We start from the raw sequence: 12,366 nt of genomic DNA, 5'->3' as shown, positions 1-12,366 counted from the left end.
CAATGCATGATAATTATCCACACTGTATTTCTACTGAATTTTGAAACTGAAGAGATCCACTTATTTTGGAGGAGAAATTTTGCTCAGAAATCCTTACATATTTTAAGCTGCTTAGGTCCCCCATCTTTCCATGTCTCCGGTGTCCTCTACTTGATGGAACTGCCATGGTTAATAAGGGAGGCCTGGAGCTATAGTTGCAGAAATGGAAGTCATTTCTTTCATGACTAATGAACTTTAATAGCCGATGAGTTTCAAATGGAAACCAGGCCAAGTTCATACTAAATGTCAGGTAAATATTAGAATAGTAAAGAAGCAATATTTCTACCTGACCAAAGATCTGGACAGGAACACCACAGACATCAGTCACACAAACGCTGCAGTCTGCAGAGGCAGAGAGAATCAGCAAGCGGCCGCCCGGCTCACACATCTCTAAGGAGCTTATCCAGTCTTCGTGAGGTCGGAACGATCTTATCAGAGTTGGGGCCTGTGTGAGTTTGTTCTTGCTGGAATTAAGACAGTACTCCTGAATGAAAAGACACGCCAGAATTCTAAAATGTCCAAATACGAAATGATTACAGTGATATAACACTTTTTTTTAAAGTCTGATACAGAAATTGAAAAGAAGTGCATTTGGGAACAGCAATCTGTGATACAAATGCAAACGAATAGCTCATGGTAACAGAGGTTAGAAAAATAGTATTCACATTCAAGAAAAGGTTTCTAACTGATTTGACTAACTTGAGAAGTAGAAAGGAAGGAAGGACGGGGAATGGAAGGATAGAAAAATATAAGCAGTAAAGTCAGCTATTAGATAAAGTGGATGAACTTTATCATGTATAGGTAGTCACATATTATACAATTTTATAGTATTATTAGAAAATTGAGCAGGTAATCAGTGACACAAAAAATCCCAAACAAACTCAGGATGACAACAATGTTAGATAAAAGGCCAGTACACTATTTAGATTATGCTTACTATCTCATTTAAAATGAGGCATATCTTAACTATTTATTCTCAAACAATGCTGCAGTACCTTACTAACAATACTGCATTCCTAAATTGGGAGACTGGCTTGACTATATATTAATAGAGGATTTTCAATATTGAGTAAAATCTGTTTCTTTCCATGAAGTATTTAAAGAAGTCTCTGATCAATACATAAGTTTTCTTTAAAATATTGAATGTTTCTTCCGTTATCTAGAAACAGACAAGACCTGATTCATAATTATCTGAAACAAAAGACAATCAAAAATAATAATGATAATGTGAGAATTTTTTCAACATACCTCTATATTCCAGATTTTTAACCACCCTTCCAGATCTCCTGTGGCGAGGTATCGATTTGATTTATCAGTAGACATAATAATAGAACCAACTCCACTATGAGCCAAAAATTCAGCCAAAAGTTGCTTCTTAAATGTATCCCAGAATCTGACATACCCAGATCCTCCACATGATACCAGGTTGGCTCCCCCTAATATATGAGAACACCTAATTAGGAAACTACAAACACAAGAAACAACTTCCTCATCAGTTTCCTCATTGAAAGCATATGGATGTCGGACAGGTGAGTAGCCCTGAGATCAATTCCCAGCACTCTGATTCTCTCAAATATACACTGAGAAAAGCCCTATGAAAGCTTCACTGGTTTGTGCTGAGTATTAAGTGAGATAGGATACGTAAGATGTTCTATAAAATCTAGTTACCATTCCTTCATTCATTATTTTGATATTATTTGGGTTTCAAAATTTCGATAAAATTGATCTGTTACTTCAGACAAACTTACAAAATATTAAACATTCTGATAATAGTCCAATTACAGAAAATCCATCTTTCTTAACTACCCATTAGACACATATACCAAAGTAGTAAAATTCCTCATGCATAGAACTGGCTATGCATATATGTATAGTTACATCAGCACAGCTATGGGTTTCTCTATGCAGCCATATGCTTAGAATGCTACTTATGAGCTTGCTTCTTAATCTTTCATCAAGAAATCATTGTAAGTCCTTATGGAACACTTTTTTGGTTCATAGGCCTAGAACTAACCTTTTCATTTTCCATTTTTATACGCATGTAGAAGCACTTTACCTAAATTATTCTTCTGTGGCAAAGTTCCTATTATTATTTGATAAATCTGTAGATGACTTCCAATTTACTTCACAAATGAGCTGCCTATTAACAATCATATCTGTTTAAGGTAGAAATAATGGTATGTAGCCGCTTCAGTGGAAACAATTTGGGAATACTGATAACATTAAGAAGAATTAGTGTTGAGGAAATGAGAGCAATTTCAGGATAACAGTTCATTTTATGAGTGTAGGTGCATTCTGGAAAACAGAAAGTTTTAGATTCTAACCATTTCAAGGTCTATTCTAAATATTCCACAATGATTCTAGAACTCTATATGGGTATATACCTTTATTGATTTTTAATGCAGAAAAATTTTACATGAAAATCATGCAGATTTTCCATCTTCAAATTGAATATGAGAAAGTGAATATGGAAAACAGGGTTCAGATATGTTTATCTCTTTTTTCAGTTATATAATACATATAGATCTAGATTCCTAACATTAAGGAAAAATACTTCTAAAATTTAAAAAATTATTTTTTTAGAAGAAAAGTAAAAAATATGCATTGCTCTCAGAAGCAGATTTTTATCTGGGGAAGATGCAGGCTGCATCAATGCCATGTTTACATCACCACTGAAGACAAAGGGAAATTAAGCAAATAGTTATTTCATCTATCATAATATCAAATAACTGTGGTAAATCATATGTTAGCATGTATCTTAGAAGCAGCTCTAACCAGCCTTATTCTGAAAAGGATGCACAGTTGGTATAGAAACCCAAAGCATTACCTACTAACCCCCACCAAAAATATTAAGACAAAGAGCAGGCAGTTCTCATGACCTGGGATCAGCAATTAGCAGCAGCTATTTCAAATTTAACTATAGCTTCCAATCTCTGAGTTTCTCACTATTTTCTCCTAGTACATGTTGATAACATCTGCCAGTGTGGTCATCTCAGATGCAACTCTTGTACCCCATGTAGGCTTTGGCTCATGTATTTGGAGCATATTTCATGCTGTGCCCTGTGCTTATATACTTAGTTGCTCAGTTGTGTCCAACGCTTTGCAACCCCATGGACTGGAGCCCACCAGGCTTCTATATCCATGGGATTTCCCAGGCAAGAATAATGGAGTGAGTTGCCATTCCCTTCTCCAGGGGTCTGCTCAACCTAGGGATCGAACCCTGACCTGAATTGCAGGTGGATTCTTTACCATCTCAGCCACCAGGGGAGCCCATGCTGAGGCCTATACCTAACAAATCTTTATGCCATGGCTAGATTCAGTTTAGTTAAGTCACTCAGTCATGTCTGACTCTTTGTAATCCCATGGACTGCAGCATGCCAGGCTTCCCTGTCCATCACCAACTCCCAGAGCTTGCTCAATCATGTCCATTGAGTCAGTGATGCCATCTAACCATCTCATCCTCTGTTATCCCCTTCTCCTCCCACCTTTTAATCTTTTCTAAGGAGTCAGTTCTTTGCATCAGGTGGCCAAAGTATTGGAGCTTCAGCTTCAACATCAGTCCTTCCAGTGAATATTCAGGTTTGATTTCCTTTAGGATGGACTGGTTGGATTTCCTTGTTGTCCAAGGGACTCTCAAGAGTCTTCTCCAACACCACAGCTCAAAAGCATCAATTCTTTGGCACTCAGCTCTCTTTATGGTCCAACTGTCACATCTATACATGACTACTGGAAAAACCATAGTTTTGACTATACAGACCTTTGTCAGCAAAGCAACATCTCTGCTTTTTAATATGCTGGTTAGGTTTGTCACAGGTTTTCTTCAATTCTGATTGTTGCCCAGAGTTTTTCTCTCTCTGATCCTGACATACACAACATGGTATAAATTCCTGGCAGAGTCTGGTCTAGCTTCTGCTCCTGGACCCATCCTCCTGAACCTTAAGCTTGTTGGCCATGGCCTGTGACTTCTGTAATCTGGTCCTGACTGTTTGCTAGATGCAGTCAAACTTTACAAGACCTAGATTGAATTAGACTGAACTTTCTTTACTGTTCCCTGCCCCAACATTTTATAATATATCGAAGCAGTCTATAGGCAAAATATAAATATATATTTTACCTGTCCCTGTGATGTTTTTTCTTGCTTCAAGGAAGCAAAGCCTCATAACAGCATGATTGCACTCAGTGTCCATCTCAAAGGAACAGGCTCCCAGGGTAGCCTGGTCATAGGTGGGATGAGTAGAGGGGCTTCTCCCAGCACCAAGAAGCTTTTGAGGCCCTGCATCTGAGATGGAGACAAGCCAGGTGACTTAAGGAATAGAAACATCTGCTCCTTAAACAGAGATGAAAAACAATAGGCCACACCCATCACAGTGTCTGATGACCCCAAGTCTTACAATGGGCTTCCAGTCAACATTCATGGAAGCCCCTGCAGTTCACTTCCTCAACCTCAGCTTCACAGTTTGATCCCATTTTTGTTTCTCATACTCCATATAAGTTTACTGTGTTTTTCCTTGATATGAATTAATAGGGACTTCATTCTGTAGTCCCTGCTAACATCTTAGAGATACTGATATGTTCAAGACAAATTTGATCTTAATATCATGGCATTTTCAACTTATTAATCATTAATATTAAGCTTGTAAATAATTTAATGAACTTGAGATATAATGACTATGTATTTAAATCATCATTTTTAAGCAATATTATTTGTTAGTGAGTTACCCTGAAAAGGATATCCCTAATGGTACTTCAATGATCTAATGACACCATCTTCACATTACACTAATAAAAACTGGGGATATTCATCTCAGAATCTATAAATAGTCTGAACATACTTATGAAAAACCTATACAGAGAACCTAAACATTCAAAGCAAGAAATCTACAGCAATGCTTCTTGTGTCTTTTAAAAATTTGATATTATCTTCTTTTCTTTTCCATCTGTCTCTCTGTGTTTTCAATCACAGCCACAATTAAGTCTGCTGTGAGAACAAGACTACTCCCCTGAGGGCCGATGCAGCAAAGAGTCAGAATTCCACTTTCTCAATGGAGGATTCAAATGAACCCTAATGATGAGCTCTTTGTATTGAAAACATAAAGCAAGTCAGAGTTTCATGTCTGCAGCCAAGTAAACTCCAAATTTCTTATGTTAGTTTTCTTCCTCCTAACAAATTACTCCCTCAGCTTTTCACACATACACACACACACACAGACACACACATACACACACACATATGCAAAACTGTATCTGATGACCAGTCCTTTCCTAATCTAATTCAGTCTCTGTGAGATCTTCCAATTGATACAACAGAACCTCACTGGGACATGAGGTATGACATATTCATTACCCAGATAAATTAGTCTAAGGAAAAACCTTTAGTATCTAAGGAAACTAAAATAAAATGTGAAAGGCAATTGTCAAGACATTTTGCTTAAGCATAAAATATTCATCTGCTCTGCTAAACTTCCATAAAATACAATACAATTCCATCTAATGCTCCACACAGGTTTCTAAAGCAAGAAATAATTTAAGATTTCCAGGTGACATAATATTTAATACAAGCTCTAGACTAAGCCTGAGCAGCCTATCAAGTGAACACAAGTTCCCATTTTCCTACCAAGGAGTACCCAAGGTTCACTCAAAGGCAATTTGGCGAGGTTTATTGGCAAAAATAAGCTAGATAAAAATGAGAGTCCTGTTCCCCGCTGTCAGTAATTCAGAAACGCTGATGTAGCATAAAGAAAAGGAACAGCAAGCCATGGAGAATTTGCTAAGCCAAGTAAATCTCAAGGTTCTTTTTAGTCACTTTGACAAGACAACGGTATCACTAATCCCTTGCGCTTACAGCCAATCATCTATAATTCAGAAGCAAGCTGCAGCAGGCCCATGCACAAACAACCAGGCCACATTATTTGAGTTTCAGACTTGCACTCACCCGATTTTGATTTTAGCAGCCTCTGATAATCAGGGTGAAGGACATAGTGAGCATTTTCTGTGCTGTTGTTCCACAAAACAATTTCTCCATCATAACTCCCTACAGGAGCCAAGACAGAGAATAGAAATTACCAGAAAGTTAGATAGAAAATATGCGCAACAACAATTAAAAGAAATCATTATCAAAATAACTTACATGGAATCTGGCACTTTGTAAGTTTTATCTATATATTTGAAGACATGAATGAATAGTAATTACTAGTGTTTTCATTAAACTTTAGAAATTGGAAACTTCACAAAATACCATTCAGTAAGTTTAATAGAGATTGTTGTAATATCTTTTTTTATTCTGTGGTCAGAAAGGATTCAGAATAAAGGCTTTGTAATTTATCAGTTTGAGTCCTGGTTCTACCACCTACCAGCTGTGTAACCTTGGCAAGCTATTTAACTTTACTTGATGCCACAAGTTCCTCACCTAAAAAATGGGTTAATAAATTTATTTATCTGATAAATAAATTTATGGCCTGAAGAATGAAAAGCACCTACTGCCTAGAATATTACAAATACTGAAATAGTATTAATAACTGCTATATTATTTGTTTATTATTGAAGGCAAACGAATTTTCCTTCTAGGTTTCTGTTTCCTACATCTGTTCTTTTGTTGGGTGTGTTCTGTTTATTTTTTCTCTTTTATGTTCTTTACTGAATGTTGCTTTCTCCAATCCTAGAACTTTCCCTACACAAGTCCTTTCACACTGTTCCATGCAGAAAACATAGAAAAGTCCAAACAGTGAGGCTAAGTCTGGCTAAGCTGGTTTTAGAAGGAGCAGCGCATACCCAGACCACTGTTAGCAGCCCCGCCAACATCAAGAGGAGAGCAAAAGACAAGAACTGAGTGGTATATACTGATGGTGTCCTTCTTGGGATTCAGAGAGAAAAGAAAGTAATGCTTACTGCACTCTGTATTGTCCTGGAGAGCCAACCTGTGTAACTCACAAGCTGGCCAAAGATGATAAGCTTCCACGGGTTAGCTGTTCCTGGGAATATCCACCTTCTCCTATCATTTTTAAAATGTTTCACTTGCAAAGTATTTGACCGAGCATGTTCACGTAGGATTGAAGGAATGAAAGTGAATGAAGAGATTATTTATTCCCCAATAACAATGGTATTTTATGACACTTCTACAATATCAACTACACAGCAATACTTATTTTCATCACATTTCAGAATATGGTACTTGCTACAGGGTAGATTTCCAGCAGCAATAGAGCAAATTCAACTGCAGAGTTGGCCCTCCTGGAAGTTCTGAAAACAACAAAACTCTAAGTGTAGATAAAGCAGGAAACCTCATATGGTAACATTTCATAGATATCCAAGCTCTTTTCCTGTAATTTTTCATTCCTCTTAATTAATGACACTTTTGGTTCTATAAAACAAATCAGGCTGTCAAAATATGGACTTTATAATTTCATGGTGCAACCTGTCTTTATAAATTGTTTTCTTTGGTTGGAAATAATTCAATAATTTCTGATCCTCTTTAATATGCCACATCAAAGTATGCCCATGGATCCTGTCAAGAGCTTGGATTTATAGACTTTTTGTGAGACCAGTCTTTAACCAACATTACTTAGAGTAAACTGTGCCCAGAGGGTGTTCCTGTTATGAAAGATCTGAGTGCAACAGAAATGTGATTTGTACCCAACAACTCTGGCGTTGCTCCTCAGAAAAGGACAATGAAAATGAAAGCTAGTATTTACTGATGGGCTTATTGTAACACTGGGTTAAACCCATACACAGATTATCTTATGCGATCCTCACTACAAACCAACATGCTGATAAATTATTATTTGCCAGAGAAAATGGCATTTTAGAGTCAAAATAACTTGCTCAATATGAGGAAGTGGCAAGTTGTAGAACCAGGATCTGAAGCCCGGTAGCCAGGCTTCAGAACTGATGTTTGTAACCACTGTTGTACAGCCCTAAAAATAAGGACCTGAGTTAGTTTAAAGTACAGAGACAGCTTCTTTAAGAAACCTGTTTATTTTGTAGTTGCGAAAAGGCTTTTTCAAAGTGAAGCAAAGGAAACTACTACTTTCACCACTGATTGTCAAATGAACATCCAAGTAACCTGTAACAAGAGTTTGTGGAGGTAAAAATGCAGCACATAATATATCATCATGGTGTTGAATTCCTCCCTTCCATTCTTCAGGCTGGATGAAAAACTGATTGAAGTTCTGATTTCGAAACACAGTAATAGACCTGGTAAAAAAAAAAAAAGGATATAGCATTTAGCCGTGGATATAAAAGTGATATAAATATGGAGTATCCAACAGTTGAATAGCATGATTTGAGAAGTCTAAAAGATGATGCTGAGGACCTCCATGGTGGTCCAGTGGTTAAGCCTCCATGCTCCCAGTGCAGAGGGCCTGGGTTCCATTCCTGATCAATAACTGGATTCCACATGTTGCAACTAATGAGTTTGCCTGCTGCAACTAAAAAATATCCCATGTGCCACAACAAAGATAGAAGATCCTGCAACTAAGATCTGGCACATCCAAATAAATAAATATTTTTTTAAAAATAAAAAAAGATGATGCTATCCAAAACTTTATCCCTACTTGTCATCCATAAGGCTAAATCCCAACACTGAACTTCCTTTTGAAGTCTCTCTTAAATTCTCTGGTAAATTATGAATATAGAAGGTTAATCTTCCTTTCACAATCATTAATACCAAACATGTGTGCATTTATCAGATTAATCATCCAATACCAAGACCCTAAAACAAAATGTCTCCAACTTGGAACCACTACGAGTTTCGTGGCAGTAACAATACAAAAGAGCAGAGTCTGTGAACAAGTGCTATTGGATAGTTTAGACAAAATCATTAAAGTTTCTTTTCATCAGCTCATCCAGGATATTTGACATGTTTATATTCCCTGTGGCATTTTCCAGACTTACTTGACCACGGAGTCCTTTCTCATACGGCATCCTGAGGAACTGTTTGTGGAACCCTTGAAAATGCAGCTTCAAAGGAATGGGATGGAGGACAAAGATATTTTCAAGAGAAATAGTAGTTTTTTAAAGATCAGTATCCTGAGGCATTACTGGTGAATTTGAGGACAGATCTGAGAGGACAGAGAATGAAATGCCTGGTGCCTGGGGAGGAAAGGAGGAGCTTAAAAATTACATGATGGAGGCATCAAGTTATAGAAACACCCTGTTTCCTCTTGACTGAACTCTGGCCACCAGCCTCTGGCAAGCCTCTCCCCACTTCTAGAGCCACACTCTCTTCAAAGGGGCATTTGTAACCCCAGGCTTGGGTCTCTGCCCACATTCTCTCTTCGCTTTTCTGAAACCTTGCTTCTGTTTCACTCACACTAAAGGTCTCCCAATTGCCCTGCCAATGCCTCACCATCTGATGGATGAGTTTGTTCTGGAAAACTCCTCTGTTTCCAAACGCCCTGCTTCTCTTCCTGCTCCCTGACCTTTCACTCCTTGTTCTCTGTTCCGCCTTCCTTCTGTCTCTTTCTCCTTCCAATATGGACACTGTTGACCATCATTCCTCCTCTCCCCTCTCTCTGATCAAAAGGGCTGGCTCAGGGGTTTTGTATAGCACCATAATTTCCAGTTCACTTCTATACACATGGCTCTTAACTCTATCTTCATTCATGACTTTTTCCAGTGTTGAGTTATTCTCACTTGACAGCTGACAGTTCATTATAGTTTCCATCAGTTAATATAAAAAATCTAAATTTTCTACCTTCCCTCCACAGGACTCAGTAAATTCCCAAAATTGGTTAATAGACCAGAATTCCAAATTCCTGCTTGTCTTTCTCTTCCTTAGTCAAATAAAATCCTCAGGTTCTGCCTCTGTGATGTTATATATTCATTCCTTCCTTTTTATTTTAAATAATCAATGACGGCTTCCTGGCTTAGCACTCACTAGCTCATGGCAACAATTGCAAAGGACTCTCAACAAATTTCACGGTCTCTAGGCTACCCACCTCTGGTACATCCTTCATCCTGCTACCAGATTCATCATTTCATTGAGGAGCTCTTCATATACATTCATTCTACAAACATTTCTTGTTTCTCCATAAAAGTCCCTGCTCACGGTGCTATAGGGTAGAGAGCCTACAGAGCCTAACCCTAATAGATGGGTAAGATTTGAAAGAGGAAGTCACTCCAAGCAGTATGGGAAAACAGCATGATCAAAAAGATAAGGTTACTATCCTGTTAAAAAAAATATTTCTTAGTTTTTCCACTTCTTATATGACAAAAACCAAATGTGTGGACCTATTATTTGAGACCCAATAATATTTGGATCCAATCAACTCTTTTAGAAATTTTCCCTTTATTCTTCTGTCCTTGGTTTTCAAAGTGAAATGTGAATGTCCAGTCAAATGTTTGACAGGGCTACTGGAAACCACAGGTAAAACTGGCATGCCTTCGTAAGTGTTCATTTTACTCAAAGAGTTTGGGAGAATTATTTTTATATTAAAATAAGGATAGATGAATAAATGTAATAGAAAGGAAAATTCGCCTGGATTTTATAGATAGAATACAAGGTTTCAAAAGGATTCCCTGCTTGCAGGAGCTCTTTTAAGCTGTTCAGAGTATTTAGAGGTTGTTTCTGAAGCACATCTCATGTTCAAGCCAATCAGTACTCATGTGTGTGTGCATGTGTGTGTTTAGTTGCTCAGCCGAGTCTGACTCTTTGCCACCCCATGGACTGTATCCCACCATGCTCCTCTGTCCATGGGATTTTCCAGGCAAAACTACTGGAGCGGGTTGCCATTTCCTCCTCCAGGGAATCTTCCTGATCCAGGAATTGAACCTGCATCTCCTGCATCTTGTGCATTGTGAATTCATTACCACCTGTGCCACTCAAGAAGACCTAAGCAATATTTTTCAGTTCAGTTCAGTTCAGTCGCTCAGTCGTGTCTGACTCTTTGCAACCCCATGAATCGCAGCACGCCAGACCTCCCTGTCCATCACCAACTCCCATAGTTTACTCAAACTCATGCCAATCATGTCAGTGATGCCATCCAGCCATCTCATCCTCTGTCGTCCCCTCTCCTCCTGCCCCTAATCCCTCCCAGCATCAGGGTCTTTTCCAATGAGTCAACTCTTCGCATGAGGTGGCCAAAGTACTGGAGTTTCAGCTTCAGCATCAGTCCTTCCAATGAACACCCAGGACTGATCTCCTTTAGGATGGGCTGGTTGGATCTCCTTGCAGTTCAAGGGACTCTCAAGAGTCTTCTCCAACACCATAGTTTAAAAGCATCAATTTTTCGGTGCTCAGCTTTCCTCACAGTCCAATTCTCACATCCATACATGACCACTGGAAAAACCATAGCCTTGACCAGATGGACCTTTGTTGGCAAAGTAATGTCTCTGCTTTTTAATATGCTATCTAGGTTGGTCATATACTGCTCTCTAAATAGGCTTTGCATTTCTAGCTGCTTTGTTTTTATTCACAGTGGGCTCTTCCATCCCTCCGTGGATTTCCTTCCACACACATACCCACACTACCTGTCTATACACCCATTCATTAAGTCCTATCTTGTTCTGTAGGCTTCCTTAATAACTAGTGTTGAAAGATATATATCCCTCTTCTGATCTCTTACATAATTTACATTTTACTCACAACATTTAATTCATATTATATAGTCTTTGCTCCTCTGCTATAATGTAAGTTCACAGAAATCAGGGATCGTGTTTTATTCTACAACCCTATCATAGTGACCTACACATATTGAGTAGCAATCGTAGTGACATACACATATTGCATATTCAATAAATATTTTCAAATGATTGGATGAAAAATTCGCTCCTCAGATGTTACTTCCTTGGGGACGCCCTCCCTGACCACCCAAGCTAAAGAGTTCCTCGAGTCTCTCATTCCTCACCTACATCATTTCGATTAAATTGTCATTATGTGATATTGGGATCTATATCTATTTGTCTGATTCTTTTCTGCCTTTCCTACCATAAGTAAGCTCCAGGAGAGCAAAGCTTTTGTTTTTTTTCCTCTCAGCATCAGTAGTGCCCAAAATAGCACTAGAAAATAATAGGCATTTCATAAAAATTTGCTGAATCAATATATGAATTACTTTATTTATTAAATCAATAATCTAATATTAATATTATTTTAATAGTATTAATACAAGGCTTAGCAAGACAAGATAGTATAAGCAAGGTAACTTGCAGTTCTGAAATTGTCGTGAATTTTGTAAGAGTTTTATATGTATATATTTAAAATTTCCTCTTTACCTATTGGTATGTTTGATTGAAGAGATTACCTTTTGATAAGGGAGAGTATGAGGGTGAGAGTGAGATGGAAGATGTCAGTCCATATCTCCTCTATTATCTCTCCACTTATATTTAATGTCA

General features: G+C 37.9%; 1 protein-coding gene across 3 annotated transcripts in view; it reads right to left on the bottom strand.

Annotated features, from left to right (window-relative positions):
• Positions 1-12,366, bottom strand: part of WDR49 (WD repeat domain 49) — a 160,191-nt gene that overhangs the window by 42,610 nt on the left and 105,215 nt on the right. For all 3 annotated transcript variants that reach the window (XM_020878618.2, XM_070466465.1, XM_070466464.1), the window contains 5 exons: positions 8,099-8,229; positions 5,972-6,070; positions 4,154-4,318; positions 1,288-1,475; positions 326-523 (listed from right to left, as the gene is read on the bottom strand). In XM_020878618.2, coding sequence (XP_020734277.2) covers positions 326-523; positions 1,288-1,475; positions 4,154-4,318; positions 5,972-6,070; positions 8,099-8,229 — 781 coding nt within the window. The remainder of the gene's footprint in view (positions 1-325; positions 524-1,287; positions 1,476-4,153; positions 4,319-5,971; positions 6,071-8,098; positions 8,230-12,366) is intronic.

The sequence above is a fragment of the Odocoileus virginianus genome, chromosome 4 (genome assembly GCF_023699985.2).
Source record: "Odocoileus virginianus isolate 20LAN1187 ecotype Illinois chromosome 4, Ovbor_1.2, whole genome shotgun sequence".
Lineage (NCBI taxonomy): Eukaryota > Metazoa > Chordata > Mammalia > Artiodactyla > Cervidae > Odocoileus > Odocoileus virginianus.
This window is presented reverse-complemented; position numbering and strand designations above follow the sequence as displayed.